The 25658-nt window shown below is 43.6% G+C and overlaps 1 protein-coding gene across 1 annotated transcript in view; it reads right to left on the bottom strand.

Annotated features, from left to right (window-relative positions):
* The window catches only part of sptbn5 (spectrin, beta, non-erythrocytic 5), a 191233-nt gene that overhangs the window by 40218 nt on the left and 125357 nt on the right, over positions 1-25658 (bottom strand). Inside the window, exons 42-47 of the mRNA XM_060828644.1 lie at positions 23827-23941; positions 22426-22539; positions 18352-18473; positions 14782-14944; positions 12769-12957; positions 5387-5464 (exon numbers count right to left, since the gene is read on the bottom strand). Of these exons, the coding sequence (XP_060684627.1) occupies positions 5387-5464; positions 12769-12957; positions 14782-14944; positions 18352-18473; positions 22426-22539; positions 23827-23941 (781 nt within the window). The remainder of the gene's footprint in view (positions 1-5386; positions 5465-12768; positions 12958-14781; positions 14945-18351; positions 18474-22425; positions 22540-23826; positions 23942-25658) is intronic.

The following is a 25658-nucleotide window of genomic DNA, read 5'->3' as shown; positions in this document are numbered from 1 at the left end:
AACCCAGAACAATACCTTGGTCTCTGGATTAATAGTCGAAATGATAATACCACTTAGACTTAGACAAAGCTGGAAGATCTGCAATGCATTTAACTTTTTTATTGCATATCAAATCTCAATCTCAGATTTCAATTTAACAACTGGCAGTGTTCATTCTGAGAGCAGCCATATCACCTTTTCCCTCCAACAATACTTCCTGAACTTTTGGATCTTCACAAGATTCCATGTTAATTTCCAATAAGTTCATGACTTCAGTGAGCTCAAGTTTTACTGGATCTTGAATGGCTGAGTATTTCCTTATTGCAGCCTCCCACTCCCCCTATTGTAATCTACCTCTCTCACCCACCCATGCTGCTCTGTTCCCCAACTCTTATAGCCTTTCCTTTTCTCCTTTATAGACTTTCCCTCTTCAAAGTTTGTGCGAAGATTTGTAGCTCGGGTGCTTGTTGTAGTGGTTCTGTTCGCCGAGCTGGAAGTTTTAGTTGCAAACGTTTCGTCCCCTGGCTAGGAGACATCATCAGTGCTGTGGAGCCTCCTGCGAAGTGCTTCTTTGATGTTTCTTCCGGTATTTATAGTGGTCTGTCCTTGCCGCTTCCGGGTGACAGTGGACAGCTGAAACTGACACCCGGAAGCGGCAAGGACAGACCACTATAAATACCGGAAGAAACATCAAAGAAGCACTTCGCAGGAGGCTCCACAGCACTGATGATGTCTCCTAGCCAGGGGACGAAACGTTTGCAACTAAAACTTCCAGCTCGGCGAACAGAACCACTACAACTTTCCCTCTCCTTTGCAACCTCCATCCATGTGTGGCCTCCTGTCACATCCTCCGCTCTCCAGAACTCAACCTTCTCCTGGCAGGTTCTTTTCCCTCTCTCTCCCCCCTGGGATTTAAGCTTCTTCCCCTCCTCCTCCTCCTCCCCCCCCCACTTCCAGTTAGACAGCTGTCTTCTTGTCTACTCTTGCTCATTGCTCCTCCATAGAACATAGAACATTACAGCGCAGTGCAGGCTCTTCGGCCTTCCCTGTTGCATCGACTTGTGAAACCTATCTGAAGCCCATCTAACCTACACTATTCCATTCTCATCAAAATGTCTATACAATGACCATTTAAATGCCCTTAAAGTTGGCAAGTGTACTCCTGTTGCAGGCAGTGTGTTCCACGTCCCTACTACTCTCTAAGTAAAGAAACTACCTCTGACATCTGTCCTATATCTTTCATTCCTCAATTTAAAGCTCGTGCTTTAGCAATTTAGCCCTCATGCTAGCCATCATCATCCCAGGAAAAAGGCTCTCACTGTCCACCCTATCTAACCCTCTGACTATCTTGTATGTCTCAATAAAGTCACCTCTTCCCTAACGAAAACAGCCTCAAGTCCCTCAGCTTTCCTCACAAGACCTTCCCTCCAGACCAGGCAACATCCTAGTAATGCTCTTCTGTAACCTTTCCAAAGCTTCCACATCCTTCCTACCAGAACTGTACGCAATACTCCATGTGTGGCCTCACCAGGGTTTTGTACAGCTGCAACATGACCTCATGGCTCCGAAACTCAATCCCTCTCCCAATAAAAGCTAACATACCATATGCCTTCTTAACAACCCTATTAACCAGGGTGGCAACTTTCAGGGATCTACGTACACGGACACTGAGATCTCTCTGTTCATCTACACTACCGAGAATCTTACCATTAGCCCAGTACTCTGTTCCTGTTGCTCCTTCCAAAGTGAATCACCTCACACTTTTCTGCATTAAACTCCATTTGCCACCTCTCAGCCCAGCTTTGCAGCTTATCTATGTCCCTCTGTAACCTGCAATATCCTTCAGCACTATGCACAACTCCATCGACCTTAAATCATCTGCAAATTTATTAATCCATCCTTCTACACCCTCATCTAGATCATTTATAAAAATGACAAACAGCAGTGTCCCCAAAACAGATCCTCACAGTATATCACTAATAACTGAACTCCATGATGAACATTTCCCATTAGCCACCACCCTCTCTTCTTTACAGCTAGCCAATTTCTGATCCAAACGGCTAAATCATCTCGACCCCATGCCTCCATATTTTGTGCAATAGCCTGCCGTGGGGAACCTTATCAACACCTTACTGACGTTCAAATACACCTCATCAACTGCTTTACCCTCATCCACCTACTTGGTCACCATCTCAAAGGACTCAATAAAGGTTTATGAGACAATAACATATCCTTCACAAAACTGTGTTACGCACAACCGAAGTAAGGCTTTCTGGTCTACAATTACCAGGGTTGTCTCAACTCGCCTTCTTGAACAAGGGGACAACATTTGCTACCCTCCAGTCTTCTGGCATTATTCCTGTAGACTGACAACATAAAGATCAAAGCCAAAGGCTCTGCAATCTCCTCCCTGGCTTCCCAGAGAATCCAATGATAAATCCCATCACGCCCAAGGGACTTATCCATTTTCACATTTGCCATAATTGATAATACCTTATCAATTAGTTTAATCTAGTAGCCTGTATCTCAATATTCTCCTCAACAATGCTGTCTTTTTTCAATGTGAATACTGACGAAAAGCATTTTCCCCATCTCGTTGGACTCCATTCACAACTTCCAACTACTATCCTTAATTGGCTCTAATCTTACTCTAGTCATTATTTTATTCCTGATAGAGCTATAGAAAGCTTTAGGATTTTCCTTGATCCTATCTGCCAACTACTTCTCATGTCCCCTCCTGGCTCTTCTTAGCTCTCTTTCCTGGCTAACTTGTAATTCTCAAGTGCCCTAATTGAATCTTCACATCTCATCCTAACATAAGCCTTCTTCTTTCTCTTGACAAGAGAGTCAACTTTTTTAGTAAACCTTTAGCTCCCTTGCTTGACTACTTCCTCCCTGCCTGACCAGTACATATTTATCAAGGACACAGTAGCTGTTCCTTGAATAAGCTCCACATTTCAACTATGCACATTCTCTGCAGTTTCCTTCCTGCAGTATGCATCTTAAATTTTACCTAATTAATCACATCATAATTGCCTTGCCCCCAGCTATAACTCTTGCCCTGCATTGCATGCCTATCCCTTTCCATCGCTAAAGTAAACATAACCGAACTTTGGTCGCTATCACAAAAGTGCTCACCTACCTCCAAATCTAACACCTGGCCAGGTTCATTACCCAGTACCAAATCCAATGCGGCCTCACCTCTTGTTGGTCTATCTACATACTGTGTTAGGAAGTTCTCCTGCACACATTGGACAAAAACTGACCTATCTAAAGTACTCGAACTATGTTATTTCCAGTCAATATTTGGAAAGTTAAAGACCCCATAACAACTACACTGTTACTTCACTCCTATCCAGAATTAGCCTTGCAATCCTTTCCTCTACGTCTCTGAAACTATTCGGAGGCCGATAGAAAACTCCCAACAGGATGACCTCTCTTTTCCTGTTTCGAACCTCAGCCCATACTACCTCAGTAGACATGTCCTCATTAAACATCCTTTCTGCCAATGTAACACTGTCCTTGACTAACAATGCCACCCCTCCTCCTCTTTTAGCATCTTCTCTGTTCTTACTGAAACATCTAAATTCCGGAATCTCCAATAACCATTCCTGTCCCTGCTCCATCCATGTCTCCGAAAGGGCCACAACATCAAAATCCCAGGTACCAACCATGGTATAGGTTCATCCACCGTATTCCGGATGCTCCTGGCGTTGAAGTAGACCCACTTCAAACCACCTTTATGTTTGCCGGTGAACTCTTATGACCTAGTACCTCCCTCATTCTGCAGGAGGAACATTCAACTGCCCTAAACGCCATCCCCGCTAACTATTCTAGATTCTCAAAGAGACTGTAGAAAAATAAAAAAATTTAAAAAAGTTACCTTACCAATCCCATGCACAGAACCACTTTTTTGGTTAGAGGAGGAGGATGGGTGGGAGACACGACCTAAGTAGTGTTTCAGGTAAAGCAACCACCCAAATTTATTATTTCACTTACTCAGCAGTCCTGTGCTGGCTCCTGCTCAGTGTGTGCTCTGCTGATTCACAAGGTAAGTTTATATAATTTTAAATTTACCTTCCCAGCAGACCCCTGGTCCTCGCTGTCGCTCCTCCCACTGCTGCTGCTACTGGCAAAATGGAGCAATTTTGCCAGAACAATCACAAACTGCTTCCCGCTGCCTCCCCCAGCCCCAGGGTTTGGAGCACTGACGAACCAATCAACAGTGAGCACACCTCTGTTGCCTCTGACAACACCTTGCCTCTGATTGGAGCAAATAGCATTTCCACTCTCATTACATAAGTGACTTTTCTCTGACTGGTCACCTCTGCGGCTGAATTTTCCTACACAGGAAAGAGAGTTCATCTGCCGTAGACCCCTTGGGAAGATTTAGAGATGAACACTTGTTTTGAGTGGTATTATTAAAAAACTGTTTGACTTAGTCTAACTGTGAACATGCATTGGCCTGAGCAGCAAACCATTTGCAATGAATCATTGAACCCACTCACTAACATAATCGACCTGGTTATGTTGATAAACTTGGGCCTCCAGCCCCTTTGGCACCCAGTTTTACTCACTAATCGACATAACCAACACTATTCCTGCAGTGGGGAGGTTGTGTGGCACACAGTATCCTTACATCTAATAGCTATGGAAGGCAAGTTATAATTCAATGAAACAAGTTAATTGTTCATCTCAAAATCCTCCAAGAGGCCTTAGGGCGGGTGGTAAACCTGGGGAGATGGAGGTCTAGTGGTATTATTGCAGGACTGTTAATCCAGAGACCCATGTAATGTCCTGGCAACCTGGTTTCAAATTCAGCCATGACAGATAGTGGAATTTGAATTTGATAAACATCTGGAGTCTAATAATGACCACGAATCCATTGTTGGAAAAACCCATTTGGTTCACTTATGTTCTTGAGGGAAGGAAGCTGCAATCCTTATCTGGTCTGGCCTACACATTACTCCAGACCCACAACAATGTGTTGGCTCTTACCTGCCCCCTAGGCAATAAATGTTAACCTAGACAACGACACCCTCATTCTGTGAATGAATAAAAAGAAAATGTAGTAAATGTAGAAGAACTTCAATGCCATGTAGAAGCGTGTGGTACCTTCAGCACATGTTAACAGACTCACTTATAGGTTCCTGCATGAGCAAGTGCCATCCTCATTCTGAGGGATTACCACCCACACGAAAAGTAGATGCCCCATTGGGTGTCTGAATCGGGAATCATGCATTTCCAGGATCTAGCACCTTTAATCCTAATCATCACAAATTTTATAAAAGAAAACAAAGAATAATTTGGCTGCACAAAGTCATCTTGCCTTTCCCATGCGCAGGGTGTCCACTACCTGTCCCTTGTCTAAACTGGTGAAGTTGCTGTTTAGCAATGAGAAACCTACCCCTTTATCTTCATTAGCCAGGAACACCTCCTTGTTGCTGAGCCAGCTCTCACTCTGCTCCACGTAACCATAGAATACCTGCAACACACAAAGGTTTCACCACATGACAAGCTGGGACATGGGAGCATGTCTGGTGCAGCAAGACTCAAATGCACGGCATGGTGGCTCAGTGGTTAGCACTGCTGTCTCACTGCACCAGGGTCCCAGGTTCGATTCCAGCCTTGGGAGACTGGAGTTTGCACATTCTCCCTGTGTCTGTGTGGATTTCCTCTCGGTGCTCTGGTTTCCTCCCACAGTCCAAAGACGTGCAGGTTAGGTGAATTGGCCATGCTAAATTGCCCATAATGTTAGGTGCATTAGTCAGAGGGAAATGGGTTTGGGTGGGTTACTCTTTGGAGGGTTGGTGTGAACTGGCTGGCCCGAAGGGCCTGTTTCCACACTATAGGGAATCTAATCTAATCTGCACCATTTAAGATCATCATCATAGAATCCCTCCACTGTGGAAGCAGGCCATTTGGCCCATTGAGTCCACACTGACTCTGCAAACAGCATCCCACCCAAACCCAACCTCCTACTCCCTATTCCCTGTAACCCTGAATTTTCCATGGCTAACCCACCGAACCTGCACATCCCTAGACACTATGGACAATGTAGCATAGTCAATTCACCTAACCTGCACATCTTTGGACTGTGGGAGGAAACTAGAGCACCTGGAGGCAACTCGCGCAGACATGGGGAGAATGTACAAACTCCACCCAAGGCTGGAATCAAACCTGGGTCCCTAGAGCTGTGAGGCCACAGTGCTAACCACTGACCCACCAATTTAGATGAGATTTAGATTTAGATTTTATTGTCATGTGCACTCAAGTATGGAGTATGATATGAAAAAGTGGGTGATTTTGCACAGTCAATATGAGGAGCTAGGCAGCAAATTAAGAAGCAAGACTTTAAAGGTCATAATCTCTGCCTTATTACCTGAGCCACATGCAAATTGACATAAGCGTGACCAGAGAACAGGCTATACTAAACCTGGTATTATGCAATTAGACAGGATTAAGTATCTCATTGTGAAGGCACCATAGGTAGCAGTGATCATATACTATTTTCTAAACTTAAATAAGGTTAATTGAGGGCATGAAAGCAGAGCTGGCTAAGGTGACTAACAAACCAGGGTAAAAGTTTATAGATGCTCTGGAAAATTTCAGCAGATATTTCAGAATGTCCAGCACAGGCACATTTCATAATGTCCAGCACAGGCACATTTCATAATGTCAAGGGGCAGACACACCACTTGTTAGCTAAAAAGGTTAAAAATGATATACAATTGTGTAAAGAAGAATGAAAGGACAGAAGATTGGACAGAAAATAAAAGAACACAAAAAATGACCTAAAAATGAATAAAGGGGTAAAGTGGGGTGGGGTGGGGGGTGGGATTAAAGTATGTGACAAAGCTAGCCAGAAATATAAACACAAATACTAAGAGTTGCTATAAATATTTTTAAAAATAGTTAACAAAGGAAGCACTAGTCCTACAAAATTAGATTGTAGAATGAATAGTGGAAATGAAGGAAATAACAAATAAATTGAAGAGGTATCTTACATCAGTCTTCATTATATAGGATGCAAGTAAGTGCCAAGAAAAATAGCAATAAAACAGGAAATGGAAGTGAGGGAGTGGAGAATTCAGGAAAATTACAATTGCCAGAGAAGTGATACTGAGTAAGTGATTGAGACTGTGGGCTGACACGTGCCTGCATCAAAGATGGACTTCATCGTAGGGTCTTAATCAAAGTAGCTGGTGAGATAGTTGATGCATTGGTTTTAATTACCCCAAACCTCCTTGATTTGGACAGTCCTGTCAGACTAGAAGATAACGAATGTAACTCCTTTAATGAAAGTGGGAGAAAGATAAAAAGCAAGAAACTACAGACAAGTTATCTTCACATCTGTCATAGAAAATATTTTAGAAAATATTATTATACCTATAGCCAGACAATTGGTTAAATTCAAGATAATCAAGCCAAGTCAACATGGATTTATTAAAGGGAAATCACTTTTAAACAATCTATGTGAGCTCTTTGAAGATGTAAATAAAGGGGAACCAGTGGATGTAACGTATGTAGATTTCCAGAAGGAAATAGTTAAAGTAACACATCAAAGGTTATTATGGAAAATAAAAGTTCACTGTGCAGGGGATAATATATTGGTGTGGATAGAAGATTGGACCTCAAGGTAGGGGAAAGTATGGTTCCCCAATTTGCTTGACACAAAGGTAGATAGGAAAGTAAGTGATGTGATAGGGCAAAGATGTAGCAAATACTATAAATGTGGGAAAATTTGAAATTGCCCATTTTGGCAGGATGAATTAAAACAGAAGCATATTTTCTAAATTGTGAGTGATTGTAGAACTCTGAATTACAGAGGGATCTAGGTTGCCATATGCATGAAATGAAAAAGGTTAGCATGTAGGTATACAAGTAATCCAGGAAAGCTACTAGAACGTTATCATTACATAGGGAATTGAATATAAAAGTGGGGAGGTTACGCTTCAGTTATGTAGGGCACATCTGGAGTACTGTGTACAGTATTGGTCTCCTTACTTAACGTGCATGTAAATATGTTAGAAGCAGTTCAGAGAAGACTTAAAGACTTATACCTGGAATGGGACAGTAGTCTTATGAGGAAAGGTTGGTCAGGCTAGCCCTGTACCTGCTGGAGTTGAGAACAACAAGAGGTGACTTAATTGAAACATTTAAGATCCTAAGGGGATCTGACTGGGTAGATGTAGAAAGGATGTTTCTTCTAGCTGGGGGATCTAGAACCAGGGTCACTTTTAAAAATTAAGGATTGTCCATTTAAAACAGAGGCTGAGTGAATTTTGTTTCTCTCAGAGACTCATGACTTGTTGGAACATTCTTCCTGAGAAGGCAGTAGAAGCAGAGTTCTTGAATATTTTTAAGGCAGAAATTTCTTGATAAGCCAGAGAGTGATAGGTCATTGAGGTAATTGGGATTATGGATTTGAGGTTACAATCTAATCAGCCTTATTAACAGAGGAGGAATTCAAGAAGCTGAATTTGTACATCTAACATAGAGATCAGGTTTGAAATCCCCAATACTCAAACTGGGATTTGACAGTTGGAACTTCATTATTTTAGTTTTCATTGTCAATGTTCTTTCAAGTTGATAATGAAAATTCCAAGGAACTATTTACCGTTGATTTACTAGTTGCCAACCCACTGTGACAGTCTGTGGATGAAATTCTACCTGAGTTAGGTTCAGACTGCAGCAGGACTTACCTGTTCTGAGTAATCTCAGGTTCCATTACACTCACTAGGAACCTTACCTCGGGTTTATAAAGGATGCAGTGCCAGTTTTCTCAAACTAAGGATTCTGGGTAATCCAAGATGGAAGACAGGAAACATTTCTGGCTGTAACAGGCTGCTTCCTTTTTGAGGAATTTTAGGTGTTGGAGGTGATTTCCTTGAATTCCAGGAGCAGCAATTACTGTTGTGATTGTTTTGGAATTTTGAAAGAAAAAGGTCAAAACAACAACACTTTTAAAAGGGAAAAAGACAGATAAAGGCAGCAAGCTCATGGTCTGTAAGGGAGAGAGAGAGAGAGAAATAAACCCACATTGTTAACTGACACAGAGTGAATCTGTGCAGTTACTGCCTTTGCTGTTTGAATTCATGTATCGCCTGGATATTGGCGTGTGTCTAGGAAAATTTAACAAAATTCACAACTGATCTTGGAGGAACCTGTTTGGGAGAGGCCACAGTACAGCAACAGATAAGTGAATAGTTTTAAGTATAGCCTTGCTGTAAATCTATAATAGTGAGTAGAGTGGGTTCTTTTTTGATTATAAGTTTTTAATGGGATCTGTCTCTTCATTAAATTTTAAAAATGTAAGCCATAAGTATTAAGTTAGCCTGGAGGAGTGTTTTGTAGAGCAATAAGACAGTGCTATTTTCTGGGTCTGTAGATTGGAAGGAGCAAAATAGCCTTTAGTAGAGTGATATGCACCTCTTGTCGGATGTGGGAGTTTCAGGAGAAACCCCTGAAATTGTTAATACGGGTTACTGAGGATTATACCTGCAATAAATGTTGATTGCGAATCCTGTCAGATCAAATGGATCAGTTAGAGCAACACTAAGAGGCAATGAGGAATTTACAAGAGCAAGGGGATGTAATGGATGGCAGTTATAGGATGGGAGAAAAGCCGCAGATACAGTCAGGTAGTGGGTTAACTCCAAGAAAGATAGGTGGTTGTGCAGGAGTCTTCGAGTATACTGTTTTGAAAAACGTAGGGGGTGTTGGATTCAAGGGGAATGTAGCACGAACAGCCAAGTTTCTGGTATCAAGACTGGTTCTAATGTAATGAGGGGTACATCGGGTTCCAAGGGATCAATTATATTAGGGGCACAAATAGACATTTCCGCAGCCAGGAGCAAAGAATCAGAATGGTGTGTTGCCTCCCTGGTGCCAGGGTCAAGGATGTCTCAGAGAGGGTGCAGAAATGTTCTCAAAGGGGAGAGGGACCAGCAGGAGGTCATTGTATTCACTGGTTCCAACGACATAGGAAGGGAAAAGGATGAGATTCTGAAGGGACAATATAGGACTCACAGCTTAATGTTCCAGAATACAAATGCTACAGGAAGGATAGAAAGGGAGGCAAGAGAGGCGGGAGTGGCGTTTTTGATAAGGGATAACATTATAACTGTACTAAGAGAGGATATTCCCAGAAATACATCCAGGGAAGTTATTTGAGTGGAGCTGAGAAATAAGAAAGGGATGCTCACTGTATTGGGATTATATTATAGACCCCCTAATAGTCAGAGGGAAGTTGAGAAACAATTTTGTAAGGAGATTTCAGTTATCTGTAAGAATAATAGGGTAGTCATGGTAGGGGATTTTAACTTTCCAGACATAGACTGGGACTGCCATAGTGTTAAGGGTTTAGATGGAGAGGAATTTGTTAAGCATGTACAAGAACATTTTCAGAGTCAGCATGTGGATGTACCTACTAGAGAAGGTGCAAACGTTTACCTACTCTTGAGAAATAAAGCAGGGCAGGTGACCGAGGTATCAGTGGGGGAGCACTTTGGGGCCAGCGACCATAATTCTATTAGTTTTAAAATAGTGATGGAAAAGGATAGACCAGATCTAACAGTTAAAGTTCGAAATTGGAGGAAAGCTAATTTTGATGATATTAGTCAAGAACTTTCAAATGCTGACTGGGGGCAGATGTTCACAGGTAAAGGGACGGCTGGAAAATGGGAAGCCTTCAGAAATGAGATAACGAGAGTCCAGAGAAAGTATATTTCTGTCAGGGTGAAAGGAAAGGCTGGTAGGTATAGGGCATACTGAATGACTAAAGATATTAAGGGTTTGATAAGAAAAAGAAGGAAGCATATGTCAGGTATAGACAGGATAGATCGAGTGAATCCTTAGAAAAGTAGGAGTACACTTAAGAGAGAAATCAGGAGGGCAAAAAGGGGACATGAGATACCTTTAGCAACTTGTGTTAAGGAGAATCCAAAGGGTTTTTACAAATACATTAAGGACAAAATGGTAACTAGGGAGTGAGTAGGGCCCCTCAAAGATCAGTAAGGCAGCCTTTGTGTGGATTCGCAGGAGATGGGGGAGATGCTAAACAAGTATTTTGCTTCAGTATTTACTGTGGAAAAGGGCATGGAAGATGTAGAATGTAGGGAAATAGATGGTGACATCTTGAAAAATGTCCATAATACAGAGAAGGAAGTGCTGAATGTCTTGAAATGCATAAAGGTATCCCAAGCCCTGACCAGGTGTAACCTACAATTCTGTGGGAAGCTAGGTAAGTGATTGCTGGGCCCCTTGCTGAGATTTTTGTATCATTGATAGCCACAGGTGAGGTTGACTAATGTGGTGCCACTGTTTAAGAAAGGTCGTAAAGACAAACCAAGGAACTAGACCAGTGAGCTTGACTTCGGTGGTGGGCAAGGTGTTGGGACGGAATCCTGAGGGACAGGATATACACGTATTTAGTAAGCAAGGACAGATTATGGATAGTCAACATGGCTTTGTGTGTGGGAAAACATGTCTCAGAAACTTGATTGAGTTTTTTGAAAAAGTAACAAAGAGGATTGATGAAGGCAGAGTGGTGGACATGATCTATATGGACTTTAGTAAGGCATTTGACAAGGTTCCCCAGATAGGTTAGATCTTATGGAATACAGGGAGAACTAGCCATTTGGATACAGAACTGGTTCAAACATAGAATATAGAGGATGGTGGTGAAGGGTTGTTTTTCAGACTGGAGGCCTGTGACCAGTGGAGTGACATAAGGATCGGTGCTGGGTCCAGTACTTTTCGTCATTTATATAAATGATTTGGATATGAACATAGAAGGTTTAGTTAGTAAGTTTGCAGGTGATACCAAAATTGGAGGTGTAGTGGACAGCAAAGAAAGTTACCTCAGATTACAATGGGATCTTGATCAGATGGACCAACGGGCTGAGGAGTGGCAGATGGAGTTTTATTTAGATAATTGTGAGGTGCTGCATTTCGGGTAAGTAAATCTTAGCAGGACTTAGACAGTTAATAGTAAGGTACTAGGGAGATCTTGGAGTGTAGGTTCATAGCTCCTTGAAAGAAGAGTTGCAGTTAGATAGGATAGTGAAGAAGGTATTTGGTATGCTTTACTTTATTGAGTACAGGAGTTGGGAGGTCATGTTGAGGCTGTACAGGACATTGGTTAGGCCACTGTTGGAATACTGCATGCAATTCTGATCTTCTTCCTATTGGAAGGATGTTGTGAAACTGGAAAAGGGTTCAGAAAAGATCCACAAGGATGTTGCCAGGGTTGGAGGATTTGAGTTAGAGGGAGAGGTTGAATAAGCTAGGGCTGTTTTCCCTGGAATATTGGAGACTGAGGGGTGACCTTATAGAGGTTTATAAAATCATGGATAGGATAAATAGACAAAGGCTTTTCCCTGGGGTGGGGGAGTCCAGAATTAGAGGGTATAGGTTTAGGGTGAGGGGAAAGATATGAAAGGGACCTAAGGGGCAACGTTTTCATGCAGAAGGTGGTACATGTATGGAATGTGCTGCCAGAGGAAGTGGTGGAGGCTGGTACAATTATAACATTTAAGAGGCAGTTGGATGGGTATATGAATGGGAAGGGTTTAGAGGGAAATGGGCCAAGTGCTGGCAAATGGGCATTGGGATATCTGGTCGGCATGAATGAGTTGGACCGAAGGGTCAGTTTCCGTGCTGTACATTTCTTGATTCATATCTCTATGACTCTCTGTATGTAACTGAGCAATATTTGGTCAACTTTACACCCTCACTAATTGATGATGTGAAGGTGGTGTGTGACCTCTCCTCGCCTGTTTGTACCTGTAGATCACTGGCTTCTGCCAGCCTGGTACTGCGTTCCTGCCAAGCCTCATTTAGAGTGGTCCAGGTCTTTTCCACCATTGTGAGGGATTGCCTGATGTCTGCCGAGGCATAATGTCCTGCAGCCACTAACTCAACACCAACGTTCCTGACTGCATCGAAACGCTCCACTCTGGCCTGGATCTCAGTCTAAGAAAAACAAAAACAGTCAGACAAGCACACACTCATACAAAGATATCGACACATACACACAGACATGTACACACACAAAAATACAGAAACATACATATTCAAACACAAAACATATGCATAAATACACCAACACACACATAGACACACAGACATATACACAAAATGCAAACAGACACAAAAATTACTCAGACATGTACACATAAAAAAATACACGTATAGACATACCAAAAACACTCACGCATAGACACAAACTCAGACATAGACAGATCAACACACACAGACACATTCAGACATATACACAAAATGCACACACTCCAAAATTACAGACTGACACATGTACACACGCAAACATGTACACCATAAAAATACACAGACACATGAGCACAAAAAAAATGCATACAGACATGCAAACACTCAGACAGAAAGTATACACACAGAAAATAAACACATAAATCCACACAAAAGCATACAGAGACACACACACACACCTCCACATAAAAATTATATACACACAAAGACACCCATACGAACAGAGATCCTCACCCAGAGAGAGACAGACAAACCACCACAAACAAAAAGAAACAAATGGTCACACATGGAGACAAAAGACACAGACACGCACAAAAATTCCCACGCATGGAAACACACCCATGTACATAAAAATTCACATCTACATGCACAATGAACACAAAAGCACAGTCAGAAACTCCCCTCCGCCCACAGACAGACACAAATCCTAATGAATACAAATACACATAAATGCACACAGATAAACACAAACATATCCACAAAGTCAGCAACCTTTGCAACCCTTATGTCTGTTATTTTGAACATTCTCTTTCTCAAGATCTCATGAGGTGAACACAGAAGGCCCAGTTTACAACCATTTATGATAGGGACACTATTCATACTTCTGTTCTCAACGAAGGCTAATTCATCCCTCACAGGCTGTGCTGAAACCTTTACTACATTGTACAGAGCCAAAGTTTAATTACTATTTAATCTTCTCTCATACTCTTTATGCTTGAGTTCATTCCTTTTGTGGTTTTTGGCAGCTTACAGTGGGTTGACATGAACCATCTAAGTGAGGTCCAGATCCTTAGTGGATTCTCACCTTTATTCTAGAGGGAATCTGGGCATCACTGGCTAGGCCAGTATTTACTGTTGATTACTAACTGAAGCAAGTGAACGTCTACCAGGGAGTGGGCTCCAGGTCCTTTTCAATGGCAGTTAACTGTCAATCACACTGGTTGTGGATTTGGAGTCACATGCCAGTCAGATCAGGTAGGGTCTTGAAGGGAACTCAGATGGGGTTTACAACAAGCTGATAGTTTCATGATCATTATTATTGAGACTGTTGCATTAGATCAGATTTATTCACAAAGTGAATTTAAATTCCCCTGGCTGACATGGTAGGATTTGAACCAATGGTCGAGGCCTCTGGGATTACTAACCCAGTGACAATATCACAAGCTGTTGGCCACGTTATACAATGCTAGAAACGTCTGGAACAATCTCCTTGCACCATCCTCCCACCTCACTGCAGACTCAAATTGATGGGGATAAAAGCACATTTTTTTTCAGTTTATATTTCAGAGCTAGACCATCCATTACAATTTGGTTTTCTTTCACTGTTGAGAACGGATACATTTATCAATAGTTTGCAGCACAGTAGAATAATCTGGGGCTAGTAAAATGCAACATATTACTTATAAAGAAACTAAGCCAGATGTTGCAGTCATCAGCCCTTTCTCACATCCCAGTTGTGCCCAGAGCAGAGGATGAAGTTAGTTTGGATCAATCTCAGGGCTATGTCCTTGCCTTTCTCTCGTGGTGCTCCTCTATCATGGCGTCTGCCTCTTGCTTACTCTTGGGCAGACTTCCTTGGTCCATTGGTTCTTCCATTGCCTGTGCCCAGTCCATCAGTTCCCGGACAGTCCTGTTGAACTTCTGCAGCTGGTATGAGGCTTCCAACTTTTCCTTCCTGCAAAAAGTGAGGGAATAGCTGAAAGTAAGTTAATAACCAAAGAAAGAACGATTCTGGGATTCATAATGTATGGAGGAACATGACCTTAAGTTAATCTGATCAGCTACAATCTTACTAATATTGGAGTGGACTCAAGGGATCGAATTGCTTTCTCTTGCTCCCATTTTATATGTTCACATGCTTATATACTTACCTCTGAACACAGCTTCTTCTAATTTGTTCACAAGGTTGAAGCTGTACCTGAGACATTGACTATGTGAGTAACTATAACACTGCAACTGAGGCTGTCATTAAGACAATAATCTTTTGCTACCACACAGCGCCAGGGACCGAGGTTCAATTCCAGCCTTGGGTGACTCTGTGGAGTTTGCACATTCTCCCTGTGTCTGCGTACGATTCCTCCGGGTGCTCCAGTTTCCTCCCAAAGTGCAAAGAGGCACAGGTTGGGTGGATTGGCCATGTCAAATTCAGGGTTACGGGAATAGAGTGGGATGCTCTTTGGAGGGTTGTTGCAGATGCAATAGGTCAAATGGCCTCTTTCCATACTGTAGAGATTCTATGAATTTTGGGGTCTGGAGCCAGTTATATTCCCATGGTTTATTTTCATTCCCTACTATCATTGTATTGCACTTTGCCACTTTAAATGCCACCTACTTTCCCACTCATACTTACCCTTTAACATTTGATTTATCTGTTGACTATTAAACTTGTCCTGACTCCCTGCTTACTGCTCTCTGTGAACTCAGTCTCACAATCAACAGCACTGGCCTTTGGGACGTGCCTGAGCGAATTGGTCCCAACTCCATTTACAGCCTCCCCTTGTTTACCTCAGTTTGACTCACACAAATTAGGAGCGAGCCTCTTCAGTGGTCATTCAGCCCGTCCAGTCCGATCTGTCATTCAACAAGACCACGGCTAATCTGATTGTAGTCTCGTCCTCAGGGACCTGCGTGGCCTGACACTCAAATATTTGCTCGGTAGCCATGAATCTATATACCTCAGCCCTAAAAACATTCTGTAACCTTACATCCTTACTTTTACACTCCATTCCCCTTCTCATAAACAACAACATTCCTGGTGCCGTCCTAATCCCCTGCTGTGTGTGTATGCTAACCCTTTGAGAGTCAGGTTACCCAGCCCTCTCTGTACATCAGAATTCTGTAATCTCTCTCTCTATTTAAATAATATGCTGCTTTTCTATTCTATTAATGTCCAATCTCCACGTTACATAACCTTTTATGCTCTGCTTTATTGTCTTTGAACAACTCCCACATTGGGATCTAAAGCCTTACAGTACTCCTGCTGCCAAAAGATTCTTAACACTCTGCCCACAGCAGGCACTTGGTTCAATGGCTTGAAATTCTATATGAGGCTCCCAGCCTCATTTCTGATGAAGGGCTCCTACCTGAAATGTCAATTTTCCTAGTTCTCGGATGCTGCCCGACCTGTTGTGCTTTTCCAGCACCACTCTAATCTTGACTCTGACCTTCAGCATCTGCAGTCCTCACTTTCACCTGAAATTCTACATCGCCTTCCCTGTATTTGTCAGCTGTGCCTTAGTGGGATGGTCTCACCGGGTCAAAGGGTTGTGGGGTCAACATCACACTAGATTGGGGCAAACGATCGAGATCTGTAGTGATGGAGTAGGGGAGTTATTTCTGGTAAATTGGCCAATTTTAATCCCCCAGCTAACAACAGGTTATCTGCAATGTTCTCAGATTCCAGTGGATCTGGAGATGCAGATTCCAGTGACCCCGCACGTGGACCAGAAGCTCAGGGCTTAAGTCCCACCTGAGGTCATAATGGACTCAGAAGATGTGTCATAACATGGCCAGACAGATTGATCATTGATATGTAAATAGTCCCAGTACTCGTCTGGCAGGTGGTAAGAGGAGAGACCGGGTCAGTCAAAACCAGCGGTAGCTATGAACTATCAATGTCTCTTTGTTCAGTAGCATTGTCCAGGATTACACCATTAAGTATATGTATCCTTCCCTGCTTCACATTTCCAAAATGCAACACCTCACATTTATCTAAATTAAACTCCATCGGCCATTCCTCGACCCATTGGTCCGCCTGATCAAGTCCCGTTGTACTCTGAGGTAACCTTCTTCACTATCCGCAATACAGACACATTTTGGTGTTATCTGCAAACTTACTAACCACTCCTCCTGTATTTTCATCCAAAGCACTTATACAAATGACAGTGGACCCAGCACCAATCCTTGTAGCACACCGCTGGTCACAGGCCTCCAGTCTGAGAAACAATCCTCCACCACCATCTTCTGTCTCCTACCTTCAAGTCAATTTTGTATCTCAATAGATTCAATGTGATCTAACCTTGTTAAACAGTCTACCATGAGGAAGCTTGTTGAACACCTTACTGAAGTCCATATAGAGAATGTCTACCGCTCTGCCTTCATCAACCTTCTTTGTCACCTCTTCAAAAAACTCAAATTAGTGAGATACAATTTCTCATGCAACAACACATCTTGACTATCCATAATCAGTCCTTGCCTTTCCAAATGCATATAAATCCTGCCCTTCAGAATCCCCTCCAACAATTTACCCACCAGTGACATCAGGGTCATTAGTCTATAGTTCTCTGGCTTTCCCTTACCACCTTTCTTAAATAGTGCACCATGTTAGCAAACTTCCAGTCTCCAGCACTTCAATCGTTGTGACTATCGATGATACAAATATCTCAGCAAGGGGCCCAGTGATCACTTGCCTAGCTTCCCACAAAGTTCCGGGATACACCTGATCAGGTCCTGAGGATTTTGTGTTTTAAGACATCCAGCTCCTCCTCCTCTGTAATATGGATGTTTTTCAAGATATCACTGTTTATTTCTCCAAGTTCGCCACAGTTAGTACTGACATGAAATACTTGTTTAATATCTCACCCATCTCCACATAGAGAGACTTGCTGATCTTTGTCGGGCCCTATTCTCTTCCTAATTTTTATGCTCCTTAACCCTATTCGCCAAAACTACCTCATGTCCCTTTTTGCCCTCTTGATTTCCCTTGGGTATTGAATCCCTACAGTGTAGAAATAGGCCATTTGGCCCAACAAGTGCACACTGTAAAATGCACAAACTGCACGTATGAATCTGCAACTTTCAAATCACAGCTACACTGTGTATATTCCTCGAGGGATTCACTTGATCCCAGCTGTCTATATCTGCCATGTGCTTCCCTGTACACACTCAAGCACACACGCTCATGCATATTGACATAGACACACACACACACACACACACACACACACACACACACACACACACACACACACACACACACACACACACACACCCCTACCTTGAGATCGCAGGAGGAAATATAAAAAAAGCTAGCCTTATATCACGTGTTTCCGTGAACCGTGTGCCCTGGAAGACTTGACTCACCGCAGCTTGGTTTCCTTCTGTAGTCGAAGCCAGCCCTCCTGGATTTCTCTCTGCTTCAGGCTGAGCTTATCACCCACTGGAGACTGGCTCTTGCACAGTTCTCTGGCTTTAACTTCCAGCACCTGTTTCAGATAAACAATCTCCTAATGTGAATGCTTGTACCATTCGAACAACAACAACCTGTGTCTACATAGCACCATGAATCTCAAAGGACACTTCACTGGATGTTAGGCAAGGAAATCTGACCCAGAGCCACAAAATGAGATATTAGAACAGATAGCTGACCAATTACATGGTCAAGGAAGTAGGTTTCAGGGAGCATCTGACAGGTGGGGAGGGGGAGAGGGGAATAGAGGGGAGGGCAGTGGGGAGAAAGGGAGAGGGAAGAGGGAGAGATAGGGAGAGTCTGGGAGGGGCAGAGGGAGAGGGATGAGGAAAGGAGGGAGGAGGGGACGGAGAAGAGGTCAGGAAGGGGTCGGAGAGAGAGAGAAAGTGGAAAGAGGGAAAGGGGAGACAGAGTGCGAGGTGGCATAGGGAGAGAGAGAAAGGGGAGGGGTTGGGGGGAAATTGCAGGAGTAGGTGAGAGAAGGAAGGAGAATAGAGAAAGAGAGTGAGTGGGAGGGGGTGTGTGAGAGAGAGGGGGGGGCAGGTAGGGAAGGATTGTTGGAGGGGAAGAGATTGAGACTGAGAGGAAGGGGAGAGATGGAGAGCTATTGAGACAGAGGGATAGACAGTGGTAGGGAAGTGGGGTGGAGAGAGAGAGAATGAGATTGGGGATGGTGTTTAAGGAGGGCATTTCAGAACTCAGTAGCTGAAGGCATGTCCCAGCTTTGGAGAAATGTTTAAAGTGGAGTTGTTCAAGTTGGAAAGCTGAATGGGGCTCCAGACAGGGGCAGGGACAAGACCCAGGAGGGATTGGAGAGTGTTGAAACAAAGTGAGCCAATGTAACTCAGAGAGCACAGAGCTGCTTGATGGACAGCATTCAATGAGATGTTAAGATAGGGTTAGTGGAGCCTTGGAGGACCTTACAAAAAGTAGTCCACAGTCAGCCAGGATTGTGTTGGAACAGTCACATTTGGAGATTACAAAGGCAGCTTACAGCAGCGTTGAGCAGAGGCAGGAGAGATGAGGAATGGGAGGTCTTAGTGACAATGCAGACAGCTCAGTTCAGGGTCAAAATGTCACTAAGTTGTGAAAAGTCTAGTTCAATAACTGATGGTTGCCAGAGAGAGAGGCATGGAGCTGGTTAAAGGGAGCAGAGTTTACAGGTGGGAGAGAAGAAAACATTGGCTACAGTCTTCCCAAAATTTAACCGGAGGGGATTTCTGCACACAGACTCCCTCACACGCACACAAGTAAACACATGGAACGTTGGACAAGCAGTCCGACATGCACAGAGTCAGAGAGAGAGAGAGAGAGAGAGAGAGAGAGAGAGAGAACTGGTGGTGAGGTGGAGTTGGGGGTCATTATGTGAAAACTGAGACTGGCTTTTGCAAGAATTTGCTGAGGGGCAGCATATAAATGAAAAATAGGAAGGGGGCCAAAGATAGATCCTTGGGAGACACCAGAGGTGTGAGAGCAAGATGAGAAGCCATTGTAAGGAACTCTCTGGCTTGAATGAGGCAGATAAGCAGAGAACTAACTGACTCTGGTCCTTGCCTAGTGGAGAGGTGTTGGAGGACAATGGTGTTGTCAACCGATGAAGGCTGGATACAGGTCAAGGCGCACAAGGAGTGATTGGTTTCTCTTATCACGGACACAGAGGATGTCATTTGTGAATCTGATGAGGCTTTTCTCCCCCAGTAATAAAAGTGGAACATAAAACTGAATAAAGAGAGATTCACATGGTGATAGTTTGTAAAGGTAGAGCGGGCAAGCAGCCTGTAAGGTGCGCATGAGTATGGATATATGTACCACACACTGAAATCATTAAGCCCAAGCATAATGGAAAAACGACGAGAGAGAGCACTGGGCTGTTTCTTGGAAGAGAGGGGTGATGGTGCTGATTTTGAGGGAAAGAGAGACAAGAGAGAGAGTGAGCCATTAACAATGTCAACTAACATAGTCATGTGGCTCTGAGCTTGAGCAAGTATGAGGTAGGTCTCATGGTCAAGATTAGCTCAGAGATGGGATATAAATGAGATAAAAAAAGATGCAAATTTGGGTTAGGGCAGGAAGGCAACATCAGAGGTTGTGAAAATGGAAACAAGGGATGCGGGACTTGATGTGTGTGAGAAAGACAAGTCATAAACTCCTCACTTTACTGAGTGGAGATGAAAAGGAAGGGGAATTTCCAAAGTGGTTTGCAGTACAAAAAACAAATGTTTGCATTCCAGGATGGCGCTTTAAAGGTGAGGAGTTTTAGCAGGCCCCAAGCAATGTCCAATTATATTGTATGTGCTTGAACCTTATTTAGCAATGAATGGTTTAACTGATGATCTGCCATGTCGAGCCTTTCACAAACCAGTGACAACATTCAGAAACAGCACGAACTCAAGGACAGAGATGACTCAACAACTTTCTCAGTTTATCCCATCCTTCCGTGTGTTTACATGTATGTGTGCAAAGGAGTCTGTGTGCGTGTGTCTGTGTAAGAGAGAGTGAGAGTGTGTGTGTGTGTGTGTGTGTGTGTGTGTGTGTGTGTGTGTGTGTGTGTGTGTGTGTGTGTGTGAGTGTGTGTGAGAGAGATAGAGAGAGTGAGTGGGTGTGTGTATGAGAGAAAGGGAGTGTGTGTGTGCGTCTGTGAGACAGAGTGAGTGTAAAAGACAGAGAGAGAAAGAAAGAGAGTGTGTGTGTGTATACTGTGGTATAAGGGGATTAGAGTTTTAATTAGTTGTGTTAAACGTTGGCAGTTTTTACCTGTTTACCTGTAGCTAGGGTCTAGATATTTGTAATAAATGGTAACCCACGTTATGAACCTGATCTGTGCTTTCTGTAACGGTGTCCAAAAGTCAGGTAATTCAGGGAATTTTGCATACTTGTTTCAATCTTCTTCACTTGTAATTGGAATTGTGGGGATATTCCAGTGCAGTATCCCAGTGACAGCTTGCTTGAATTGAGGTGAAGAGCTGCAGGTACGAATTAGGCCATTTGGCCCATTGAGTCTGGTCCACCATTCGATCATGTTTTCTCAACCCCATTCTTCCTGTACCTTTGATCCCCTTGCGAATCAAAAACCTGTCATAACACTGTGGTCTTTTGCTATAAATTCTGTGTCTTATGATCTTGCCCCAATAGTTTACTCTGAAAGCTAGTGCTTCCAAATATTGGACTATAACCTAGTGTGTGATTCTTAACTTTGTCCACCCCAGTCCAACACTGGCACATCCGCATCTTTAATACACTCCAAGCCTTCTGTAGCAATGAGTTCCACAAATTCATCAGACTCTGGATGAAGGAATTCCTCCTCATATTAGTTCTAAAGGGTCGTTCCTTCACTCTGAGGTTGTGCCCTTGTGTCCTAGGTTCTTTAGAAATGCACATTTGTCTCTTTTCTTGTGATGGCTAGCAGTAGAGTGGCTGCCTCTCTGCCAAACCTCATTGTCGAGCCTCAGATACTCAGGATGACCACATAGGCAAGGTGCCAGGGCTCCCACTGACCATTCCACAGAATTAGCGAATGGATAAGGAGAAGGCCATTTGACCCATCTCTCCAGACTGGCCCTCATGAGAACCATTTCTGGTACTGTCACTCCAACATCCGTGAGCATTTCTCCTCCAGATATTTTGAAAATGTAGAAACATTTACGGTACAGTTGGAGGCCATTCTGCCCATCATGTCTGCACCAGCTAAAAAGAAATGAGGCCCTCCCGGGCCTCACCCCCACTTCCCAAGTCTGTTTCCCTGGAGGTTATAGGACTTCAGGAACAGGTCCTGATGCCTTTTAAATGGGTTGAGGGTTTCTTCCTCAACCACCCCTTTCAGGGAGTGAAACGTTCTGGAGGGAGGGGCTGCTTCCCATCAGTGAGTACTGGCAGCTGATTGCTAGTTGTGAGAGAGGAGGCAGAAGTAAAGGAGAGCAGAATAGGATATGAGGGCCACTGCTGCTCTCAGCTCCACAAGAAGCACTCACCTCCACATTGTCCTGGATGACTGTGATTTCCAGCTCAGTTTCTTTATGCCTCCTCATCAGTTTCTCCACACTCTCCACATCCCGGCCATAGTCCAGACCTTGCATCAACAAGCTCTATCGACAGAAAAAGGGAGTTAATGGGTTTGCACAGTGGTGCAACTGACTAACTGACTCCTCTGGATGGGCACAGGAAAACTTTGTACTGGTAACAGCTTTGGACTAGTAATCCATAAGCCCAGGCTGATGCTTTCGGTACACAGGTTCAAATCTCACCACAGCAGGTGGAATTCAATTAATAAATCTGGAATATAAAGCTACTGTAGTCTCAGTGATAATGATGATGACGAGACCATCATCAATTGTTGTAAACATCCATGTCATTTACTAATGCCCCTTCAGGGAAGGGGATCCTTATCTGGTGTGATCTACATGTGACGTGGATCCAAAATATTGTTTTAAAAAAAATTCATACAGTGTGGATGTTTATTGGCTGTCCTTAATTGCCCCCTGAAACGCCTTCTCGAACTGCTGCAGTCCATGTGCTGTGGGTTGACCCACAATGGCCTGAGGGAAGGAATTCCAGCATTTTGACTTGGTGACATTGAAGGAACTGTGATATATTTCCTAGTCAGGATGGTGAGCAGCTCAGAGGGGAACTTGCAGGGGCTGGGTAACTGCCCTCTCTGAAATGGTCCGAGCAAGTCACTGAGTTCAAGGGCAGTTAGAGATGGGCAACAAAAGGTGACATCCACATCCAATGCAAGAACAAATAAAAAGAAATGTTCTACAAATATTTGAATGCCAAGACAGGAACCAGGGCCCTTACCTCTTTGCTGCCACATTCCTCCCGTTCTCCCACTGTTGGACTGACTCCAGAACCAGTGTGAACTGTTAGACCCTGCAGTGACCAAACAGCCTCATGGAGCATGGGGTGGCTCAGTGGTTAGCACTGCTGCCTCACAGCACCAGGGTCCTAGGTTTGATTCCAGCCTCAGGTGACTGTCTGTGTGGCATTTGCACGTTCTCCCTGTGTCTGCATGGGTTTCCTCTGGATGCTCCGGTTTCCCTCCACAGTCCAAAGATGTGAAGGCAGGTGAATTGGCCATGCTAAATTGTCCATAGTGTTAGGTGCATTAGTCAGAGGGAAATGGGTATGGGTGGGTTACCCTTCGGAGAGTCAGTGTGGACTGGTTGGGCTGAAGGGCCTGTTTCCACACTGTAGGGAATCTAATCTAATCTAATCAAGTGTTTCAACATGTCATTTCACCATCACTCCTTGACCTGATCCCTGGAGCTCCTCTACCCTCTCAGTGGGAACTGATTAAAGATAACCTACTTGGGACTGGGTTTATCCTCAGTGGTAACATTGATGAGGGATCCTGGTACAATCGCAGCTCTCACCTTTTCACCCATTCTTTCTTTAAGGTCATCCATTTCTCTGATTAAGGCATGAACCTCCAAAGCCGCTGCCAGTTTTCTCTTGTAGTTGTTCAGATTTCCCTGGAAACTGTCCCATCTGAAACGAGAGACAGGACTGACGGTGAGTCAGCTGGGGTGTCAGTGGCTTGGGAGATGGTGGCAGGGAATGGACAGCACAGTGAGCAGGCAGGCTGGAGATATGCTAAGCAAAGGCTCCAGAATAGTATCAGCCTCTGCCTAATTAAGGATTACCAAGGCCGAATGAATTGTCCTTCTTGAACTGAACAGAATCATTGAAAGCAAATTACAGCCCATCTTACTCCAGTCCCTAACTTCTTACGACTTCACTGGAGAAGAAAATGAGGCAGAATGCAAATGGCCGATCTTTTAGGATGGCCAATTCCTAGAAGACTCCATGCAGCACAGTGGTTAACACTGTTGCCTCACAGCGCCAGGGACCCGGGATTGATTCCACCCTCGGGCGACTGACTGTGGAGTTTGCACGTTCTCCCCATGTCTGCGTGGGTTTCCTCCAGGTGCTCCAGTTTCCTCCTGTAGTCCAAAGATGTGCAGATTAGGTGGATTGGCCATGCTAAGTTGCCCATAGTGGCCAGGGTTGTAAAGGCCAGATAGGTTAGCCCGAGTAAATATGGGGAGAGCGTGGGGGGATAGGATGCTCTTTGGAGGGTCAATACATACTCGATGGGCAAATGGCCTCTATCCGTACATAGGGATTCTATGGCACGGCCTAGAAAAATCATAGAAATCTTAGAAGAGTTTTGTTGTCATTTTCTTTGAATGTTTCTCCTCACCAAGTGTAAAAGTATGGATAAAGGGGTAAAGACAGTTTGAGAGTCAAATACCATCTGGGTGGGTAATGAGGCTTTTTAGCTTTTCCACTTGGTTTCCAGGAAGAGGGTGCATCATCAGGATGGGGGCCTAGGTGGCAAGTCATGTGATCAAAGCATCCAGGTATAGATTTAATCAGAGTTGCAACCTGTTATTGTTCACTGACTTCCATCTGAATAACATGGACATCCTGGAGAGGGAATTGTCCTTGTAAATCCCAAGAGTAGCCAGTGTTGACCGAGAGACAGAAGAGCGAGGCACCAGGGAGTAGACTTGAGAGGTACAGACTGTCGATATGAAATGGTCATCACACATTGTGGAGAGAGGGCAGAGAGGGAAGATGGCGCAAACATTATGTCTCATAGAATCATAGAAAATAGAGTCATAGAATCCCTAAAAGTGGAAAGATGCCACTCGGTCCATTTAATGCTCATGGTCAATATGGGAGCAAAACTGGCAAGAAATTAGACACCCAATAGTCTTACTGCAACTCTGTGTAATGGAAATTAGTTTAACATATAAACCTGGCTCATTTGTACATTACTACCTCACTAAACAGTTGACATTAGGAGGTAGTGACCATAATACAATAAGCTTCAATCTGCAATTTGAAAGGGAGAGGGTATAATCGGTAGTGACAATATTTCGGTTGAATAAAGGGAACTATGGAGCTATGAGGGAGGAGCTAGCCAAAGTTCAATGGTGCAATATCTTAGCAGGGATGACAGTAGAGGAACAATGGCAGACATTTCTGGGTATGATGCAGAAGATGCAGGATCAGTTCATTCCAAAAAGGAAGAAAGATCCTATGAGGAGGCATGGGTGGCCGTGGCTGACGAGGGAAGTTAAGAAACATATAAAGACAAAAGAGAAAAAGTATAACATAGCAAAGATAAGTGGGAAAACGGTGGACTGGGAAGCTTTTAAAGAACAACAGAGGATTACTAAGACGGAAATACGCAGAG

This window comes from Hemiscyllium ocellatum, chromosome 8 (assembly GCF_020745735.1).
Source record: "Hemiscyllium ocellatum isolate sHemOce1 chromosome 8, sHemOce1.pat.X.cur, whole genome shotgun sequence".
In the NCBI taxonomy this organism is placed as follows: domain Eukaryota; kingdom Metazoa; phylum Chordata; class Chondrichthyes; order Orectolobiformes; family Hemiscylliidae; genus Hemiscyllium; species Hemiscyllium ocellatum.
Note: the sequence above shows the minus strand (reverse complement) of the source record. Positions and strands in the feature narration are given on the sequence as shown.